The sequence below is a fragment of the Haliaeetus leucocephalus genome, unplaced genomic scaffold (assembly GCF_000737465.1).
Source record: "Haliaeetus leucocephalus isolate CR32 unplaced genomic scaffold, Haliaeetus_leucocephalus-4.0 Scaffold151, whole genome shotgun sequence".
NCBI lineage: Eukaryota > Metazoa > Chordata > Aves > Accipitriformes > Accipitridae > Haliaeetus > Haliaeetus leucocephalus.
Genome location: NW_010972587.1, coordinates 7,347,206 through 7,370,629, shown reverse-complemented (window position 1 = coordinate 7,370,629; position 23,424 = coordinate 7,347,206). Strand labels below are relative to the sequence as shown.

The 23,424-nt window shown below is 37.5% G+C and overlaps 1 protein-coding gene across 1 annotated transcript in view; it reads right to left on the bottom strand.

The window, feature by feature from the left end:
* Positions 1–1,456: 1,456 nt before the first annotated feature.
* Positions 1,457–23,424, bottom strand: part of ACSS3 (acyl-CoA synthetase short-chain family member 3) — a gene marked incomplete at its 5' end in the record, with an annotated part of 89,887 nt that continues 67,919 nt past the window's right edge. Inside the window, 7 exons of the mRNA XM_010561971.1 lie at positions 1,457–1,591; positions 1,888–2,063; positions 2,143–2,242; positions 4,892–5,014; positions 5,999–6,080; positions 18,719–18,782; positions 22,443–22,538. Of these exons, the coding sequence (XP_010560273.1) occupies positions 1,526–1,591; positions 1,888–2,063; positions 2,143–2,242; positions 4,892–5,014; positions 5,999–6,080; positions 18,719–18,782; positions 22,443–22,538 (707 nt within the window). The remainder of the gene's footprint in view (positions 1,592–1,887; positions 2,064–2,142; positions 2,243–4,891; positions 5,015–5,998; positions 6,081–18,718; positions 18,783–22,442; positions 22,539–23,424) is intronic.

Sequence of the window (23,424 nt, the reverse complement as noted above, 5' to 3'; positions counted from 1 at the left end):
AAATCAAATAGCTGAACAGGGTGGCTACCTTATGCAATGATTTAGCAAAAAAACAAGTACAGCACGGACTCAAACTAGGCTGTTTTATTATATGACTGTATGACCTGCTTCAACACGGTTGGCCCAGCTGCATGCAGTCCCTAGTGAAAAAACACATGGACATTTTATTTATTTCCTATGTAGCTGGTAGAGCTCATTGACTTTACAAAAAGGTTACAGGCACAAGGCAACACTGGAGTATGGCTCATGTTAATTAGCACCTATCACCTTTTAGCTCCTACATCAATCTGCTGGTTTATTTTACCCATTAACAGGGCTATTATCCTTACCTCTACGCAACAGGAGGTAACAGTATTTCTGGACTCTTTTGAGGACACACTGCCATAGCAAAATATGTCTAGACTTAAATTCTACCTTAGCTTAGCCTAAGTACAGAACCTCTCTTTTATACCAACATCATCTGAATTTGCATATGGCTTACCGTTTCTTCCTCAGGAAAGCATTGTCGAGTTTGAGTAACTTCTCTGCTTTTAAACTTTTCTGTGACCGTGTATTTTAAATAGGATTTTTACATTTATTGTTCAATTAAAAACCTGCAGCTTGAGAAGTAGTGCATGTAGGGAGCGTATCCTCCATCCCCTGCTTTGTTGAGAACCCCCTAACTATTACGAAATAGCCTATGAAGTCACGAATGGGCTGCCTAGTATCTGTATTTGCTAAATTTCCTGGTTATATATATAGCTCAGTGAGCCTGAAATGTCTGATTATGTCAGCAAAAGCACATTCTGGTTATCCTTACCATAAGTGATACAAGCCACAACAACCAAATTATCAGAAAATGCAAAGGGTAAATGCCTGCCTTCATTTAAAATACATTGTTTTTATTGAATATTACTATGGAGAAATCAAGATTTTCACAGATTTGAAAGCCAGAAATTATCTATCATTTTACAAAAAAGACACTTCACAAAGTTATTGAGTAAAAAAATTATAGAAATCTAATTTATAGCAGAAAGACTCAGGAAAAAACAACAGTGGATCAAGAAAACTAATTTTAAAATTTGTACAAATTTAAAAGATATAAAGGCTTATAATTTAGAAGTGAGGACAATTTATGTCTGCAATAATTTTCACAGTAGAATTCCTATTTATTACTATCCTCACTTCATGACTTACCTTTTGTAAACTGTTTTAGCCAAACTCAAGTTACTGGTCACATTATACAATAATGGATTGAAATGTAAGGTTACATGACTTCATATGAGACAGATAATCCAGTGACTCCTTCCCTTTAAGGCTACAGAAATGTATGAATTCAATTTGTAATTCTTAGCAATCTTAATATCAGCATATAATGACAAAATGCAGAGACTTTAGTATGCTTCATTGGCTGTGACAATATAGTAAAGAACACAGAAACATTTAGACCCAAATCATTACTAGTTTTTAAAATGTGGTATTTCCTAACAGAAAGTCTCTTTAACTTCAGTAACTGACACCTTTGTTATCAACGTTATTATCCCATTTAATTTTTCTTTAGCACTTCTTCAATGTGTTTGAACACACTAGCATCTTCAATGGTCGGTGTTATCTGAAAAGGAAGAATATACAGAAGCATGTAATAGTAAATTGTGGTCCTTCAACAGTAAAACAGAATTTCATTCAGACAATCTTCTAAATCTAGCCATCAAAAGCAATCAAGAAAAAAGTATCTGGAAAGCTCTGGAACAAAAAAATCTTTTGGGTAAGCTACAGTAGAAATAAAATACAATGTACTACCTGAAGTCACGGACCAGTTGCAGAATGGTCTAGAGAATCGAAACCGTGATGTTGTGTCTTTGATGTGCACGTGTGCCTAATTCATTAAAGCATACATCTCCAGCTTACCTTATAGGGCTTTCCACTGACAAGTGCAGAAAGAGCTGAACGTGGTATCTTGCCAGAGCGTGTTTTCGGTAGCTGTTTCACAAACACCCCCTTCTGGAAAGCTGCTACTGGACCAATGTTAGTTCGAACTTGCTCAACAACCTCTTCCAAAATCTTCTCCTCTTCTGTCTTTACACCTAGTGAAGAAGTTCACATACTTTACCTTTTCTGGGACTTTTGCAAGTCTAAGTAACATCAGCATCAGCAAGCTCTCACCTTCTCTCAGTACACACAGCGCAAATGGAACATGTCCTTTTAAAGCATCCTCCTGGCCCACAACAGCACAGTCTGCCACAGCGTGATGGAGGAGAACACACTGAGGGTCAGAAAACAACACGAAACTGAACTAATAATAACTGAACATTTCAGTGAAGAAATTCCATAGGCATGGACATAAAAAATAAACTTATTTCCTACATTTTGACAGCAAGAAGTATTTAATCAGTACACCTCAGGATTCCAATTACACATTGCAGATGCACATGTGTGTATACTTTCATACACATGTGTAGTTTTCAAACAAACATGAGAAATAAAAACTACAGTAACACAAGATACAAATATAGAACAAAGCAAAGGTGATTTCCTGACAGCTTTGGTAGGGTATCACATCTTTGGTTTTGTTAGTGAGATCTTTGCTGGAACAAATAACATTAGTCTAACGTTACGAATAACATGAAGTTAAGTGTGTGGAGTAAGGACCAAAACCACAGCAGCACTCCTACTACAGGGCTGTAAAGTATATTGGTTCATGCTCTCTGAATCCTGTCTTTTTCAATTCTTTGCTGCACAAAGGCATAGTTCCAACCAAAGAGCAACACAGGCCCAGCCTCAGCTTGCAGCTAGCCTAGTTCAGCTCACTCTCTTGGAAACGCTACGTCTCAGCCTCCTTAGACAAAAAAGGGAATTAAACAAGAGTCCCCTCCTTCCTACTACACATTTACACTATTATACAAGTGATAGACAGTAGCACTAATATCTTAAACTCTTATGGAGTTTACACTATGGAAATGTAGACTAGTAAGGTCTACAACTAGAGTAACTATATTTTTTCACAGAAAAGTAGGAAAAAGGATTTCTCATGCTAAATTCCTCAATTTCAAGTCTGTTGCCTCAGATAGGCAAGAATTGATTTGGGTTTTTTCAGAGTCAAGGCAAGCAGGGACACCATAGATATACAGACAAAAGAGATGGATAGATCAACACAAGCTGAGGTTACCCTAATGGCTAACATTCACTGATTGGCAAGGTAAACAGTAACACCTACTGCATTGCAGTAAACATGGAGCTCCAATGATACTAATAGATACCTTAGACAAAGAAACTAATTGTTTGGAACATAGTAATGCTGAAATTCTTAGTGAAAGCTTGTTAAGCTTGTAATGCAGCTATAATGTAAATGCAGATAATATACTTGCTTAACAAGGTGACTGTCACTTAATTAGATGGCGATTCAATGAACCTCTAATTCTGTATTTACTGATCTTACTGAAGAGCTAACCATGGTCTTGTTAATACTTTCCCATTTAACTAGCAATTTGCTGTGCATGCATTAACAACACTCTTGTTTTTTAGCTTTGTTCAAAAGGTGAATAGAAAAGCTTCTAGAATTTTGTAGCGATGAAAATTTTTTTGCTTCTAGGGAAAAGACCTAACTAGCAGGGATAAAACAGACACTGAGCTTGGGATGATGGATACAAAGGTAATACAGCTGAGAAGGGGATTCAATTCGTCATTTGTTAAAGGAGCTTCAGATTCAGCCTGAAGTGAAGAAAGACTGCCCAGCTCAGCCCCTGAGCAGTCGAGCAGTCAGGGGTGGGGATAAGATTCTCTGCCACGCTTTAGTAGAGCAACACAGAAAACTGACTTCAAAGGGAAAGAGGTTTAAGCGGACTGAAAACCACCTTTATGTCTCCATAGACCCAAGTCAGGGCAGCAGCTGGTTCGGCTCCCTGGCTGACCGATCCTCAAAGGATTGCCTATGTTTACCTGAATTTGTTCACTTCTGTGTAATCAGAATGTCTTCTATCCTCTTTTAAGTTTTCTAGCCTTTTAAAAAAATAGTCACTAGGCTAATAGACACTATAAAGCAAAAAAAAAATGACTAACAGATTAGTTTGTGATTCAGTGAACAGTTAAATTCTGAGTTCTTAAAAGTGTATTTTTCCCTTGTACATGCCCAGCACACCTTTTCCTATACTCCCTGAATAAGCAATTGATATGTCATCAGGGAAATTTGTAACTGGCAATCAATCACAGTGGTTCCAGAGAGGTGAATGAACAATGATATAAAATTCAGATACTATTATGAACTGCACTATTTTCAACTTTTTGAGTTGAATGGGTATTACATTAATACTTTCAATTTAACAGCAGGGGGTTTTTACAGAAATTTTCATTGTTCATTTAACACTGCTCATACAATAAGAGACAAAACAGGTCTCAAGAAACTGCAAAGGAAACTCTTCAAATCAAGAAAAAGCACTGGATGCCAGTCTATGTGAAAAGAATTCAGCCAACACCAAGCTCTTTAAAAAAACCCACAACTAAAATCTGTATTCTAGGAATGAAAGTTTCTACTCCTAAGTAACTACAGTAGCTGGTGAAACTACTTGGCACACTGACCCTACATTATCTTAATGTATTCCCAAATAAATATGTTATCAGAGCTTACAGGAATGCTTCCCATGCTACCATATTGCCCCTTAACTCCACCTTCAAATATCAAATCATGCCTCTCTTATCAATCCCAGGGTACAAACTGCTTATTGTTGACTAAATTTATTATGGTACTGGAAAGCACCTTAACAGGAAGGACCTGAAACAATTAGTGTTTTGCTTAAAAGTACCAATGGAAATGCAATCAAAGAAAGCAGAAAGAAAATGAGAGAGTTTGTGAGATTTTCAGTCTCAGCTTGCTTTATTCATCTCTCACTCTTCTATTTTACTGTCAGGCAACACTAACCTCTTCAATTGCGCCTGCTGAAATTCTGTGTCCGGCAACATTGATCACATCATCAGCTCGAGACAGGACGTATAAATAGCCATCTTCATCCATATAACCTGCATCCATGGTATCATAATATCCCTAAACACAACACAACCAAAAATAAACTCAGAAATACTACTAGGAACATCCATTCATCTCCCATGAAACCAACAAACAAAACTGATTGTTTCAAATGAAATACAGTTTTGGTGCCTGAAAGATTTAATTCTGTAATATTTTTCACCTTTCTTACATCATAATATACCATGCAGCTCCCTTTCCAGAAAGGTTTTGTAGTCTTTTTTAAGACAGAACAGAAGTCAACACATAAACCTGGATTTTTTCCAACTCTGCTTACTTTGATCCCTGACAGCTTGGAGAAGGATGTTGCCTGAATCGACACAAGGAGAATGGAATGGTTACAATATAATGACAGTTGTCAAATTGCTCCAAAGGATATTCCTGTTTGCTGGATCCAAACATACATCATCATCATCATCATGCAAGTGCACACAAAAAATAATTTGCCTGATCAATTCACTCATTTACCTTCATTGAGGCAAACCTTCCGTTTTGGAAATTCACATAGGACCAATCTATCTATTCCTGTAAGGAAAGGAGGAAGCCAGTCCTTGGATAGTCAATCTGACAAGGAAACATAACTAATGCAGTAAGGAGCCTTCAATGTATTTAGGTGCACAGTGACCAAGTGTATATTTTGGACTGATACTAAGTTAGAATGACTGCATGTCAACAGCAGTAGCATATTTGAAGCTATGCTAGTCTAAGGTAGCGAGGCTTGTTTCTTTTATTAGATCAAATGACATGAAACAACTTTTAGGCTCAGGAGTTTGCAGTTTACTACTTCTGTTTCAGATCTTAAAAAAAAAAAAGTGTGCCCAAAAGCTTAAAGTATGGATGACAAAAGTTTTACCTTGAAGTGTTTTTAACTGTATAACATTTATCAAAGATCTCCCATTAAAATAAGATATGATAATTTTCTATATTTTCCAGTTTAAATCTACTATCATTCAGTCCTACAGGATTACCAAAAGTTTATATAATTCATTTCGTAATTCTTACTGGAAATTTTTGGAAATACAACTTCTGGAACACTTCCTGATTTTCCCAAAGACCTGAGAATGCTCCAGGAGGCAAAGGCAACCTTAAATTAAAAAGAGCAGAGGGAAGTAGTAAGAAACACAGATATAACAGGTACAACTCATGCTCTCCATTCATACTTCATATTCAAATAAATAGTCATTGGCTATACAATCAGAAAACAGATCAACTTAATAATATGCTGATAACAGATCACAAAGACCATATATTTATTGTGATCACATGCATATAGCTCTGAACTGTATCCAGGCCATACCTTAAATATAACATAAGCATCTCTGGCATTCAGCAAAACGTTTGGTCTAGTAAACACTATATACCGTACTATAAATATGTTATCAGCATCCAGCTTTCAACATTTCCAAGGAAAAAGTATGTCAGAAATGTGTGCATATATGCTATGATACAGGCAACTTTGTTATTACAGGTGTCTCTTTCTCTAACACACATACACACTCACACATGCATAGACATATTAATTGAATTATCAGACACACAGACCTTCAGTTTCTGTAAAAAGATATAACTCAAATGACTTCAGCCATGGGAATCTGAACAAAAATGCTTTTCTTTATTTAAACTGTGCATAATATTATTTGAATTATTGGAGTTCTTTGAAAGTATATTGATACAAGTCACTTTTAGAACTTTCTAAAATAACTGGACTTATTTTTATTTTTTTTAAGAAGCGAAGCTCCAAAATTCTGGATGGGTTTATTCGCTGAGTTTTCAATGCATATTATACACTCATTCTTCAGTCAAGGACACGGGCATGACAGAATATGGGACGCTCCAGATACATATCTGCCAGAAGAAGAAAAGCTACAGAAGTCTCAGCTAACAAAGAAGTGGTTGCTTCTTCCTTCAAAGCTCTGATAGAGTTAAACATGGCTTACTTGAACTGCCCAAGACACCCATATTCGGGGATATCAACACAAATTTTATGAAGCTTAACCCTACTAACAGAGGGAGAATGATCATGCAAGCAAGCATATTTATGCAGATAGAATCATACGTGCCTTATACAGGTTTTACTAGCATATGCCTGCATACCTAACCAGCAAATCTTTAGCCAGGGGTATTTTATTTTCTACTCCAGTAGTCTCCCTGTGACACCAGAAGGCAACATCTCTCTCTAGCACTGAAACACACCTCTGCAGTGTAGCAATACCAGAATCATTACAAGTCTCCTATGATGTTCAGGTCACAAGAATAGGTGCTACCAGCTCAGTGACAGGGACATTTCTAACATCACATTTACAAAAAGAATATATATATATATTTATATATACATATATATACACACACACACTTTTTTTTTTTTTAACCTAAATTTGCTGTTATCGTGGTTTAACCCCAGCCAGCACCTAAGCACCACGCAGCCGCTCACTCACTCCCCCCCCCCTCAGTGGGATGGGGGAGAAAATCGGGAAAAGAAGTAAAACTCGTGAGTTGAGATAAGAACGGTTTAATAGAAGAGAAAAGAAGAAACTAATAATGATGTTGATAACACTAATAAAATGACAACGGCAATAATAAAAGGATTGGAATGTACAAATGATGTGCAGTGCAACTGCTCACCATCTGCCAATCGACACCCAGCTAGTCCCCGAGCAGCGATCCCCCCGCCCCCACTCCCCCCAGTTTATATACTGGGCATGACGTCCCATGGTATGGAATACCCCTTTGGCCAGTTTGGGTCAGCTGCCCTGGCTGTGTCCTGTGCCAACTTCTTGTGCCCCTCCAGCTTTCTCGCTGGCTGGGCATGAGAAGCTGAAAAATCCTTGACTTTAGTCTAAACACTGCTGAGCAACAACTGAAAACATCAGTATGCGAAGAATGTTGATAATGCTGAACTCAAAACACAGCACCAAACCAGCTACTAGGAAAACAATTAGTTCTATCCCAGCTGAAACCAGCACAGCTGTAAATAGTACAAGCTACATTGAAAAGACCGTATTATCTAGTAATGATTCAAATCCATTATTTTTTACAATCCCAAGTTTTTTCAGTTTAATTCAGCTCAATTAGCATAATAGAATATACTACTATAAATATTACTATTTTCTCTGAGGGTTCTGGCTCAACACATTCTATAAATCACATTCCCTGAAAGTATGGTTAAAGCAAGGCCAGAAATGGCAAGACACTTCCCAGGTAGTCACCCAGGCTGCAGGAGGGCAGGTTGGCTTCTGCCCATCTAGAGGGAATTCAATCGCCTATTTTAAGCCTTTCAAGCTTAGTACGCATCTTCACGATACACAAACATGACCTATAGAGTATTTGCCTTGGAAAAAAATAAATTAGAAAACCAATATATTGATCCTGGTGTCTGTGTATGTATGAGTTCAAAAGAAAAATCTCTTGTTTAGATTCAAGAAAAACCACTACAGAATGGTAGTTACTATGGTTGTTGCCTGGTTGCTAATAGCACAGCAATTCGTAACAGCCTCAGTCACTACACATTTTGCACTTAAATTTATGTAACAGTCTGAAGCATCCTTGCGATGGGAGAGAAAGGACAATTCATATTGACAAAGTCCTTAATAATTTCTCCACAGCTCTATTCAGTACTTTGTGGTTAGTCATTAAATAGAAAAACCAATTTCATTGCTGAAATCAGAGAAGCACTTTCCTTTCTGTAACTGCAAGTGTTTAGAAATCTAAACCCAGAAGTATGTAACATATCACCAAAAATATAATTCCTGCTCCCACCATTTGGTGTTGTTTGGTTTTTTTAGTTGCGGGTTTTTTTGGTTTGGGGGTGGGGTTTTTTTTGGGGGCGGGGGGGAGGCCACAGTGTTTGGTTTTCTTGTGGTTGGTTTTTTTAAAGGAAAATTGCATTGATAAATACATGCACAGTGCATATTTCATAAGTCTATGGAAACTAGACTGCTAAACTACTGGCTACCACAGGTATGTCCATAGTGCAAATCATAGCACAATACAGACACAATCTGAAAATGTGCTTCCATGGCTTTCTGTAAAAGATTATTTGCAGTTTGGACTCCATTCCATATACAAAGCAAAAACTGAATGCCATCTTCCATGTGTCCATCTTTCAGGCAAAATAATTCCAGAGCAATAGGCACATAACAATTCTTCCATGATGGCAAAGTTCTTAGCATTATGACTGACTAGAATTTCTAGGTGCTGTGCAAACACAAATAATTAATAAAATTAATAAAGGTAGAATTCAGCTTGCCAGAACATAATTACATGTATTGGAATTTTGCCAGGACATCAGAATTAAAATGCCCAGAGCCAAAAATACCTCCATCCCACTGCTCTTGGTGGGAATGCTGCCATGAATTCCAAAGAGAGCAGAACTGGATCATAATTATGTGCAAGGAGCCAAAGAGAGAAAATGAGATAGTCAGAATATAATGGCAACCTGAAAGCAAACACCTCTTCCTTTCCTCAACCCCCCCATAATAAAGGAACATTTTGAGATGTTGGCTTTGGGTCTATTCTCCCTAGGAAACAGCACACACCTACAAAAGTTCTGTATTGAAAAACTCTTGCCTCTTTGTCCAAACACTGAGTTGATGCTCAAGGCCTTTTGGGGTTATTTTTATTAAGAGGATATATTGACCAAAAAATGTCAGGTATGCATAAGTAAGCATGACTGCCCCAGAGATGGTCCTGCTTTGCTTTCACAAGCGACAGGACCACAGAAGACCAAGACAGGAGGAGGTAGGTTCCTTCATCATCATTTCCACAACATACAAAAAAGTTGCTTTGCTTGGTTTCCCTTTGGGCCATATTTACTGTATTTCTCTAGCTAGCTGTTACCTTCTCTCATGCTGCATGCCAAGCCATAACCCAGTCAGTGTTGAGCCTCTGCATCTACAATTAGTTCCAAGATAAGCCCACCCTTACACTATTCTTGCTTTGATTTTTCATATTGTCATAACTCTGGTAGCATCTTCTATCTCCTCATTGCTTCTTCCTTCTGGAGGGGACAGTCACAAGCTTCAACAAATACAAATTCAAGACAAGCTTGCCACCTTTTTCTAAAATATGAATGTGTTACCAACTATATTGGATCAGTCTAGCTACAGTCAACTCATCCTGTTTAACTAGCAAGAATAGGCAGTTTCAAACCCAAGCTGAGGTTCAAGCCAAAAAACCAACACTGAGCTGAATCAAAACATGTGAACTTGAGAAAAGTTTACCTTTGGATTGCAAACCTCAAAAAAGATGAATAGGTCTGAATTTTGATCTCACTCATGCCAATTTTTCACCAGTACAACATCAGCAGTATAAATTATGCTATTCTCCATTTACTCCAGTGAAATTAAGATGACAATTATAGTACTACAGGAATACAGATCCAGGTCCATTTCTCACTTCAAGGTTGAATACATTTAGAACAGCATCAGGAAAGCTAGGTAAACTGTGTAAATTAATGATGTAAATTATATGGGTTCATTTTGCAGGGATCCACTCCGGTTACATTTTACAAAGATAAGAAGGTAATTTCATTATAAATTGGAGAAACTAAGACAGATTAGGTGAGCTTGGCAGCATCACAAAAAAAGTCTGAAGTACTTTCAGAGTAACTGTTTTCTGCTAGAGAATTTTAAATGACAATCATTATCTTTTTTTTAAGCATTGGTTCACAGTTCATTTATTTCATACAATGGTGGCTGACCTTACACAGAACAGCCCACCTTTAGCTTAGCCCAAGAAAGTCTGACTCCATGTGACACATCCTTTCAGGATGCCACTCATCAAAATGGTGTAAGATTTCTTTTTGATGGAACAAAGCAATTATAGACACAGCACTCAAAAGATAATTTACACAGAAAAGCAGATTTCTGAAAGTACAAATGAAAGTCAAAAACTATTAGAGATGCTACCTTGCTGAGTTTCCGAAAAAACATCCCTTTATTTTATGGTAGACAATGGTACTTACAGGCTGTTCATTACAGCCAGTCAAAGCAAGTATAAGCCATTGTTAAATGAGTTCGGGCTTGTGAATGGAGCTAAATCATCTTGACTGGCAGCTATATTATTACTCAGCATTTATGTAGTGCTTGCATAAACATCACTCAAAAAAATTTTTGATTGCAAGTTCTAAAGCCATCTGGAATCTAGAAGCTTTTTCAGACACTAGGAACAACAGCATAGGAAAAAGAGTGGAGCAGAGGTAAGAGAAGAGTAGAGGATCTCAAACATTCATTAGTCTGCATGAAGCACTATTTTAGTTAGCTGAAGAGGGTCACAAAAGTAGTTGGTCTCAGTGTGGATTTTGCAGAAAAAAAAAATACAGTTTAGTGGGGAAGAGAGAAAGCCATCAAAAACTAGTGAAAGAGCTTGGAAAAAGCTAAAAGTAAAGAAAGTTCAAATGCTACTCACACGTACTCAGCCAGAGATCTGTTAGAAAACCTATCTTGGGCCAAATTGCTCTCACATTGAAAGTCCTACTCATTGTTTCACTTATAAAGGGAAAAGACAAAGCTGATAAACGTGGAAGGCTGGCAGGGAGAGAAATCTTTTGCACAGATTCTTCATGATCATCTAATCTGACCTCCCATGTAACAGAGGCTAAAGGATGCCATCTACTAAATCCTGCCTCAATCTTGTGACTTTTGGTTAAAATGGATATGCAGGTTTGACCTAGAGGTGTCAAAGAAAACCACCCTATTCCCAATAAGTTGTTCCAATGGTTTAATACTTTCACTGTTAAAACTGTGGTTTGTTTCTCATCTGAATATATCTAGCTTCAGCTTCCAATCTCTTTATGCTAGATTAAACAGCCAACTCTCAGAGATTTCTTTGTCCTGTAGGTATTTCCTGACCTTGATAAAGTTATCATTTACCTGATCTTGGATGAACTACATACCACAAGTTAATCTGTGTTTCTTTAAGCCAAGCTGTCCAGCACTCAAGTCACTCTCTTTCATATCTTCTCTAAAACCCAGTCACTTTCTCAATAGTCTTTTGAAATATGGCCATAAAAACTGAACATAATGCATTAATGGTTTTTCTAACATCATATCCACAGATAGTAATATTAGCTCCTTTTCAGTTTCCCTACTGAATAACAAGGAATCTTATTGCCTTAGTCATACTAGCAGTTACATTTCATTCAAAGATCTTGTGTATTCAGAGGTTTATCCACTGTAACATAAAAAGCTCCTCTGAAAGTCACTGCTTCCTAGGGCACAGTCCTTCATCTTATAAATCTAGCAACTTTTCACTGTTCCTAACTGTATGGCCTTTACTTACAAGAATGTATTGCAAGTGGTCTGTGCAGGATGACATGCTTGCTTTACATGATTCTGCAAGCAACACTTTTCTCCCTCCAGTAATCTTCCTTGGGGCCAAGCTACTCAGACCAGTCTGCAACATGTCCTCTGTTGGGTTGCCTTTAATTTTCTGCTACCTTATGTAATTTTTTAATTTGTTTTATATTAAAAAAACCCAACCCAACACATTAAACACCACTTCCAAAATGGCAAAGCACATCATTAAAATGACAAAAAATAAAAACAACTCAAGTGTGGTGGGTTGACCCTGGTTGGATGCCAGGTGCCCACCAAAGCCGCTCTATCCCTCCCCCTCCTCAGCTGGACGGGGGGGGAGAAAATATAACAAAAGGCTCGTGGGTCAAGATAAGGACAGTTTAATAAAGTGATAGCAAAGGTTGCGCGCGCGAAAGCAAAGAAAAAAAACAAATGATGTTATTCTCTACTTCCCATCAGCAGGCAATGTCTAGCCACTTCTCGGGAAGCAGGGCTTCCGTACGCGTAGTGGTTGCTCCGGAAGACAAAAATGCCCCCCCCCACTTCCGTCTCCTTTACTTAGCTTTTATATCTGAGCTGACGTCATATGGTATGGAATATCTGTTTGGTTAGTTTAGGTCAGCTGTCCTGGTTATGTCCCCTCCCAAGATCTTGCCCTGCCCCAGCCTGCCATTGGGGGGGGGGCAAAAATGTTGGAGAGACAGCCTTGATGCTGTGCCAGCACTGCTCAGCTGTAGCCAAAACACTGGTGTGCTATCAACACCTTTCTAGCTACTGATGCAGAGCACAGTGCTATGAGGGCTGCTATGGGGAGTATTAACTCCATCTCAGCCAGACCCAATACATCAAGCAATGGAGATATAGCTTAATCCCCTTCAGACAGTCTAGAACAATCACATATGACAAAGAGAGACATTTCTTAGCACATCTAAGTACTTGAATTTTGGGCATTATTACATTCATAGAAGGAAATCTCAGAATATTGAGTCTTATTTTTTACCATTGGATAAAATTAATGATAAAAGTATAGAGTCTTTTAAAAGCAGAGAACAGCAGTAGTGTCACACTTACAAAAAGAGAAAAATTGACAACATTCATTACTGAGACACTATGTAATGATAAGATCTTCAGTGGCTATTTTGGCATCTCAGGTAGCTTCTATCTAACCGTCTGTCTTCTGAGCTAAGGCTATATACCCCTCTCCTGGCTTCAGATGAAGTCTCCCCTCACTTTCCTTATCTAAAAACACTGCCATTGCCACCCGACCTCCTTTTCTTCCTGGGAAAGGGAAGAGTGCAAACGAGAGCTGTGACCTCTCTCATGTGCATATCCCAAGTTAGAATGCCCAAATGCTGATCCATCAAGTCTTACAAGATTTTTCTTTATTTTCTTTAATGGAATACGGAGGTACTATGCTGTGCTACGAAAGATTACATCTTTTTCTTTCCCTTTTCTTTCCTTTAAGCTCTTTTGGTTAGCATTTCTATTGTGCATCTTAATGACTACATTCCTGGCTTCTGGTTGCTTCAGACTTCCATGTAGACACTGATTATTTTTTTTTTAATGCATTATAAGAAATACTAAATAAGTAAGCTTTTTATTGAACGTCTATTTGCTCTCTGAATACTGTATAAAGATTGAACACAGTACCACAAATAGTGAAACTATGAATAGGTTGCTTGATTCTGAACAATATCTCTTCCACCAAAGGATATTAACTTTATGGTATTTGCTTCAAACTCCTGTCACATTTCTATTCAGCTAACTTAAAATCTAAAATTATGAAAAGCTCTAAGTTTATCATGACCCTTTCTTTATAAAACCTCATGAATAAATATTATTTTCCAATACTTTACACTCTTAGAGCACTGTACAGAAAGTTTTGCATGATTTTACTCTATATAATGGGGTGGGTCATCATTTCAATCATATTAACTATTGACAGAACATTATAAGTTTCCTTCCTCTTCCTCCACTAATCCCAAATTCACAAAAAAACCCCACAACATTAATGGTCTGCAGCACCTTTCATGCAGTCACTGTTCTTAAATGCAATTTAACCAACACAAGCAAAGCATTTCAGAATCGTTGTATGATGTATCTACATTGTCTTACCTCTTTCTGAATATGGAACACAAATATTTATCAGTAAAAGAAATTTGTAAATACTTATCCCATAAACCTCCATTATTATGGCACAAAATTAACTATACAAACACTAGAGGAAATGTAACCAGGATCTACCAGGAAATTTACTGACAGGCATTACTCTCTGGATAGAATGAGTATATGGCAAATGTAGTCCTCTTGCTGTTGTGAGTGAACATAAAGAATAATGCTAGCTAATGAGACAGTGCCAACAACTGCTTCATAAAAAAAACGTAATGGGTTTGTGATCTTTATAATGTACAAGAGCAAAACTGAGTTTCCCACTGCACTGGAATTTAAATTGGATTTCTTTTTGCTAATGTTCCTTATGAGAACAGATAACTTTAAAAATTCTCATGGCTAATCATGATTACACACACACACACACACACATTTTCAAGTGTGTATTAATTACAGGCAGGTGAGAACAATGCAAGCAGAAGTGTGTCACTAAATCAGACTGGTCTTACTAATGGAAGCGGAGGTCATTGCTGCTATCATTTTCACTTCAGAATAAATCCTCGGTTAATTATCTTTCATGTCCAAAGATTCTAGCTCAAAAAAATGTAACTTTAGAAACAATTCATATAAGCATACTCTCACGAGCTGCAGTCGTCTTCGTTTTCCCTTGTCCTTTCATCATAAATGTTGTGACACTGTATTTGATTACTTTATCCTGAGAGACTTGTGAAGTCAAAAAGTTTACTGTGTTGTCTAGGTAAATTAGCCTGTATGAGAGTTCCTGTCAGCAAAAATCTTTCCAAAAGGCACAGATGATGGTTATATGAAAAAAACCCCAGGTATCAGTTGGTAGATGAGTAAAGAAAAGAACGTACTTGGGGTAGAAAGATGGGCTAAATAGGTGTAAGAATTACTTATCTAAAGTATTTGACTCCTGCAGGATAAAATTAAAGTTTAAAACTCTGTTGCAAGCATATTTTAAATACTAAACTTATGAGCACCACAGGCCTCAAGCAGCCCCCAGTAGTCTTTACAGGGAGTTAGACTGGGATAAAAATAATGAAGAGCAGCAGCATCACACCACTTTTGCACAGCTGGTATTGTAGGCAGTGTGTGGCCACTCTCCTATCCAAGAAATACTGAGGAATATTTCTCAACTCACATATGCTGCAGATAAAGCAAATGCTTGTGGTTTTTTTCTAAAATGGTACACTGTATTTTGCTGCTGAGTGTATGACAGAGTAGTAGTTGAAACTATCCTGAGTCCCCCATTTCTTCCAGCTGCATGGGGATATGTCCCTGGGGTCACCAACAAACACTGCTAGTAACAAGGATGATCCCCGCTATTTTTAAGGGGTCTGTACCTGTAGAAGCCTACTGAAGAGATGAAGAGCAGAAAGGCTTCTTTGCAGGAGGGCTTTATGAAAACTAGCCCTAATCAAAAAATGAAAAAAGTTTACAGCTAAATAACTGCTTAGCTGAATGAAGCAGAAGATAAAAAAATATGTGATGCCTTAACCTAACGGACAGAGATTTTTATGACCAAAAAAACCAAGTGAACACTGCAGAAAGTTGTCACTTACCAGGAAACCTGGAACAAAATGTTAAGATGCTGCAAACCGTAATATCCTAAAACCAACTTCTGTTAACAGTTGACAGATTGAAACCTTGGAAGTGTTAAAAAATCCACAATTGGCCTCCTAAAGCTGATCAATACCTTTGCCTTGGTTTTGGGGTTTGGTTTTTTTTGGTTAAGCTGCAGAATGAATTTTAAGAGAGCCTATTTTCTCAAAAGAGTAAGTCAGAAAAAAGGTTGGAAGAGAAAGAGGGGTGATAGTTAACCTACCTCACACTTGGTTTCATATCAACTATGTTAATGATACAATTTAATTTCTTCGCCCCCTGCTCTCCCCCCTATTTCAGAATGGACATTACAATACATATGAACATGATAAAATAATAGTGTCCCTGTGCCATTATTCTTTCTTGAGTGATCCAATAAAAAAAAAACCAAAACAACAAAACCAAAAGTAAAACCCAAACCCCAAAATCCCCCCCTTTTCCCTATCAATTTATTTGACTGCAGCAGAAGTCAAGATAAAACAAAACAAAACAAACATCAACAACAACAACAAAAGTCAATATATAAACACATTTGTAATCCCTTAAGATAAATGCCTAAACGTGGGGCCACATTAGGGAAAATAAATTCTGGCTTTAAGAGTTTGACAATAAGCCCAAACAGGATCTTCTAATATGGCAATATCTACTCCTGACAGGCACTTAAAGATAATGACAACTCAGAAACGTATGCACACATCTACCAACATTACCTGTTAGTAGATGTAATTCGGGTTGTTTGGCAGAGTTGCTAAGGATGGAGTTAATTTTATTTTGCTTTTGGTAGATAATGCTAAGCATCTATCCTAAGCTAGCTATATCACCCCTGCAGTCAGTGGAGAGACAGGAGCACAGGTAGGCAATTTATTCCATCCTAGCTGAATACCTAAGACAGCTATGATCAATTTTCTTACAAAGTATCTTTCTCTCTCTCCACTGATTACAAACTTACGTTTTATTATGGCATCAGGCACTACAGAGGTGAGAGCTTCAAAAGATAGCCCTCCACTGTGACCTGGATTATGGATACTGCAAACCACAGCTTATTAAAGCCTGGAGCAATTTTAATTATTCATACTAAGCAATGGAATGAATGCACAATCTTACACATGTCACAGGAAAACTACGTCTAAATACGAGTCTGCTGCTTCGGGGGAGACCATGTGTGCACTTAAACACATGCCTGTGTGTCTGGTGGCTTAGCCCAAGATGCTGAAAATTAGGCAGGGTATAGACCTCATCCTGAAAACAAACGTTTGTGTCACACAGTACAATAACTTAACGTGAGACTGTCTTAGTCTCCACGGGGGTCTAGTCACATTCGATCAGTAGTACAGCTGAGCAAAAAACCTCTGTACCTTCCCAAGGAAGCGCTCTGCAGCCAGCCCGCCTGCATTTTCAGCCGGCGCCTGTCGCTCTCGCGCATCTCATCTCCAGCTCACGTGGCCACTGCCTCAATCCTCGGCTAACTTCTCTCTTCAACAACTCATCAGAATTGGTACACCTCTCCCAACGCTTTGGCTTTTGACAGAATTTCGGTTCACTGAAGGTTAATGCTAATCTTCATATTTCCTTCCATTCAACTAAGCAAGCAGTGAAGACTCCCCAAATTCCCCTAAATTTTATGACCGAAGAAGTGGATGAATGCATTTCTTTTGGGACTTGTATTTGCTGGCAGTTAGGAAGTGTTCAGAGCTGAAGTATTTTCTGTAACTGAAAACAGAGAAGACTACAGCTAACGTGTTAAACACAAAGTAGGTATCTGTCTGAGAAAAAATGTCATTTCCCTAGAAGCCTGTGAAACATCCAGAATCCAGAGCTGGCATGGGCTGTGGGGAGCAGTAGCCTGTTGAGATCTACAGAAGTAAGGATTTGTTCTGGCAACAGTGAGACAGCAGAAGTAAGATATTAGAAATGTAACTGATGTTCACAATGTTATCTAAACAGAGGCCCCTTTATCCGAGACAAGGTGCTAAGAAAGGTGTACTTTCAAAAAGAATATTAAAGCTTATGGAACTCATCTGACAGGAGTCTGGTAAATGGTACTAAAAATCACCTACATGATGAACAGCAGGGCTTTTTTTGATTTCTCTTTTTGCTGGAGTCTTTTCCTGTATGTATTTTGTCCAAGTACTACCACAACTGAACACTGTTTCATGCAAAGCACATGCAGAGACATCTTGCTGTTTTTACAGAGAACAGAAAATATACATTCTCCCTCTAAGAATGTGCATCAATTGGGATTAGGAGATAGTGAAAGAGGAGGCAGCATCACACCTGTAAACCAAAGCACGTCAATCTGCACTGCTGTACTATTTCACTAAACTGAAAGATAAAATAGCGAAGAGAATGATTCAATATCTTGCTCATACATCACAACTGGAAGGCTTCATCCTGTGCCGACAGGCTGGTAATTAAGAAAATGGTAAACTTTGCTGTAGTCTAAGGAAAAAAAACCCCAGCAATCCACACTCATTCACTCACACAAGTTCATCTGCAATTTTTCAACATTAATGGACGTAAAAAGTTCTGGCAGTTTGGTATCAATATCAGAGGCAGGCATGCTTTTCAACCCTCATTACTTCAATTATTGTTTTATATATATATATATAAAAATACATATATATAAAAACTTCAGTCAAAAGACAATCAACCCATGCAGGAAGCTTCTCAACTGTAAGATACTTAGTTTGCTTACTTTACCACAATATTTCCCAAAGTCTTCGCCTTCACTGGTTCCTTATTTTCATCCAGAATCATCACTGTAAAAAAGTAATACAGGAAGAGGACTCCTGGTAAGTCATGTATTTTCAGGTGGAGGACGGCGTCTTTCTTCATGCATATCAACTTATGTCACACTTCAGAATGGCAATACACCAAGCAACAAAAGGAATTAAGTAATTTGGGAGTGCCAAACTGGATAATCTCATGACCTAATTAACATTCAGCCTTAAGTATAAAAAGTCTTGAATAATACTCGTGCTTTGGGAGCAGAAATAGCACAAGGTCCCAAAAGGGAAAAACATAGAACTGAAAATTAAAAGATACCTTCATACTGGAAAATCTAAACTTCCAAACAGCAAAGGACCCTTCAGATACATGACAAATCCAAGAAAAAGCGTGCAGGTAACATGAGTAGAAGTAACAACTAAGATTACTGGAGGCTAACCCAGTTAACATGAGAAATACTATTAGCAGTAGGTAAGTGTGTCTGGTTTTCAAAGGTTCTCAGGATACCCAGAATAATGCTCCCCCGCTGACAAGGCTTATTCTCCTCTAGCACAAAGAGGTAAAGTAACTCGTGAACCACCCAAAGCCGCAGCGCAGGTAATGCTAGAGGACAGCGAAGAATCCAGACCTCCCAACAGAAGCCTCTTCCCTGGATGACACTGGCCCATCGCCTTCACTGAAAGCATCATATCCTGGTACTGAGGTTTCTGAGGAAAAACACCTGCAATAGCCTCTTCCATGCAGTCACCTGGGAAATCTACTACAACCACCCATTCTACCTGAAGGTGTGGGCATAAGGAAGGAATGGCAGGTATCAGCTTGGCTTGTGATACATGGAATTAAACAAAGTCAAATGACTAAACCATGGAAAAACAGGGAGGGAAGGTTTTGACAGACTGGGCTGACAAGGATTTAAAAACATGGTTTTTGAAGCCTGCCCAAGCAAAGAAAGCAATGTTCAGCTCGATCTAAAGTACTACAAATAATCTTACATTCTGTATTAAAAGGTTCCAGAGGAAATGGGGAAAAAGGATGACAGACTTCTGATTAAAACCCTGCTAACACTCTTATGAGTAATATACCCTATCTGTCCAAAGAATGCCAACGACTAATTTACTCTTTCTGGCTGAAGCCACTCCTTCAAAAAAGATGGTAATTTTTAAGTAACTGAAGAGCCTGCTGAAAGCAATGGCTCAGCACATAGACACAAGCAAGTACGCAAGGCCAGTTTTACAAATCAGTGACTTGGAAGGAGTAACTGGGATAGGAAATCAAAAGGATGAATGGACACACAGAATAAACTTATGAAAAACAGCAAGAATAGCATAAATAAAACCCATTTATAATCTGTAAACACTTTTTTTTTTACTTATACATTTTAGATGGTATAAGAACATGCATAAGAACATAATATTGTTAGATTTAGAGAATTTAGGCTCAGAACACACAATGAAAAAGACCCACTCACAAGTAGCTTTCAATGCTTTCTCTCCTATTTTTTCCTATTTTTATTATGCTAAAGTCAAATCTAATCAGTTTATTGTAACTATTATCAAGGTAGCAACTCCAGCATTCATTGTCCTCCTTGCAAGCAGTGTATTTCAATGTACAAAAATGTACTATACTGCTCACTCCTGGATTACTGAAGAACTGACTTAATTCTTCAAAATGTGGGACTTGTTTCAGTTTGAAAACAGTGCAATGAAATTAGCTGGAAAGGGTTCAAAGTAGATCAAAGGGAAAGCACAATATAATGTCTGATTTGAGGCAACAGAGCTAGAAATTAATATGGTATCTTGGTTCACTTTTAAATGCAATTTGTGCCACTGCACTTTGATATCATAGCTAAATACTGCTTTTATTCTTTATATTCTAAAAAATCAGCAAAGAAATCAGTTTATTTTAGCAATACTGTGACAGGAAAGAATTTGGCTGTGTTTAGGAAAAAAAAAAAAGTAGATTTTGAAACTTTCTATTTATAGCACAGCATAAATACAACATAACTTTAGCAATGTCCGAAACCATTAACAGTTGCATGTATCATCTAAAAATACAGAATCTATCTTCTAAATGGCATAAGGATCTCTTCTAATTAATATAGTAATAGCAGTAAAACAACATCAACACAGAAGTGAGTGACAGCAAGACAGCTGCCAGTACAGGGTAATTTCAAGATCCACTATTTTATGACTGGCTGCATTACAGGACATAATTGGCCTCAAACCAAAGACTGAGAGAAGTAAAGTTCTTTCATAAGTTGTTAGTGAATTTTAGTGCTCATTGTATGTTTCCCTTTTAAGGCATGCTAAAGACATTTCCTTCATTCTATCTGACGAAATTCTTTACTTACACTAGGCCCAATGTTCCAAAAAATTCGTAGGAAATTTTAATATTTTTCCTATTCATACTTTTTTCTAGGCCTGACTATCATCTGATAGCACATGTGATGCAGTTACATTCTTCCACTCTTCCCTATTTATTACAACTCTGGACAAACTTCGCAGCTTTGTTTTAATGTTGTTTTTAAGCTACTGCTTGTCTTCATGCCATAACTGTAAACGCCAAAACCCAGAGCTGCTGAAAAAGTTTCTTTTCTTTAATGTTCACTTCCGCTTGTATGTAATTAGAAAAAAAAACAGCTTAGCTCTTTCTGCCAAGTGATGTAACAACTTTTCCTGAAGATGGTTTGATGTTTAATGTAATTATTTTTCGGACTTCAAGTAATTCTTGAAAACTGTATTAAAATCAGGTTTCCCAGGTATGAAAATATTTTTGCATTCTTAATCCTGTGGCTGCACCCTTTGCATGTAAATACCTTCCAGACAATGAGCTCTCATCCTTTTAATGTTGGTCCATAGCCTATCATTTCTCCCAGCTGGAAGTAAAAATGCTCCACAAGTACTGAAAGATAATGTGCTTAACAACTCTCTCAAATATGAGCCCCTATACCTGTACAAAAAGGCAGAAACCCGACTGATTTTCTTCAAGAAAGTGTGAGATGAGTCCAAATAGAAGATTTATATCCTTGCCAACCTGCTTGTTAGCTCACTATGATGTATTTGTGGAAGACACAGACCTCAGTAAGAATTTGCTTTATGTATTTCAGAATACTTCTCATATAAAATTGTGGGGCCAAAAAAAATCTAATCAATCTAATCAGTGTATCTCTGAGACATAATTATTTGATGTACACCTCCCAAACCAAAACTATTTAGCCTCTGAAAATTGAAAACACAGGTATAACAGAACACTCAAAGTGTAAGTTACAGCAATTATTTGTCTAGTTAACATTCCCTTTTTTGCTGATAGTTATTACTAATGTTTTTCTTCCTGATTTGCCAATACAAATTTTATTACTGGTCATTTAAAACAGTGCAATTATAAAAAAAGCCTTAAAGCACAGTATTTTTTTCATATCTATCTTTTTTATATCCAGTGTAGAAATATGTGCTAGCCCTTTCTTATAAGAAAGGTATGAGTAGCTGATCAATTTTCTTAAATGTAACTCTGAATTTCTTAGTCACAATCACATTCCACAACACAAAAAAGCAGAGCTTCCTGTTACAGGAAAGAGGAAAATGTGTTAATAAGACTGTAATTTGCATTCTCTATGAGGTATGAAAATTAAAGAGCACTTAACTCTGGAATATAAGCAATATCCTTTCCTAGTATCATGTTTAGCACAGTCTTACCATTGTATCCTGGCACTGGTTTTCCTGCCTGTCCAGGTGGAGGTGTTGTAGAGTTCCCCAAACCAATACAGGAAGCAGTAATTGCAGAACCAGATTCTGTTAAGAGAACACAAATATTGTCAGTTAAGGTTGTTCTTAGTGTCATTTAGTATTTATTGGTTCAAAGTTCTACCTCTAGTTCCGCACATCAAAATAAAATAAAATAAAATAAAATAAAATAAAATAAAATAATCCCAGACAAGCAATGGAAGATTTAGAATTCCGGAGCTCTTATGTATTATCTAATGAATGTCAGTTCACTACAGAAATCTGCATTCTTCAAAAGGGAATTTTTTCCATTCCATAGAAGACAGACAGAAATAAACACTCTCTGTATTACACCTGCAGTTTATTCTGCTAAAGGTATAAGGTCATACCTTGCCATTAAGAAACTGCCTACAGCAAAGCCATGATAGAAATACTGTGCAGGGCAGATGTACTTCAAGGGTTATTTCCTGAGTCAATATCCTTGGGAAGAATGAAATCCAGAAAAAAACATCAATCCATTCTTGGTTGATTGTCTTACTGCTGTAAAGCAATACCAAAGCATCTGTTGTTCTATTCTGGAGCTACACATTCAGAGGTTTGGAAGGTGAATAAATGCCAAATTTTCTCCATGACAATATTGGTCACAAAGATCAGAGAAGAGGTAGTGCCTAACAAAATTTACTGTAAATAATGAAGGCAGGAATAGCTCTTTTATAGTCCTGGAGATCTCAGTAGTATTTCTTGGTGGGAACTATTTCAGGTAACAAAAGGCTCAAAAAGAAACAGGGTAGAAAAGTCAGACCTACATTTTCAGTGTTGCCAAAATAAACTCAAAAAGAACAACCTAAGGAATGGGATTCAAACTGCTGCAAGGTTTTGTGATAATAATCCAGATGTTTTCTCCTCTTCTACCCACAAACATTAAAGTTTTACTAACCACAGCATTTTGGAGTGC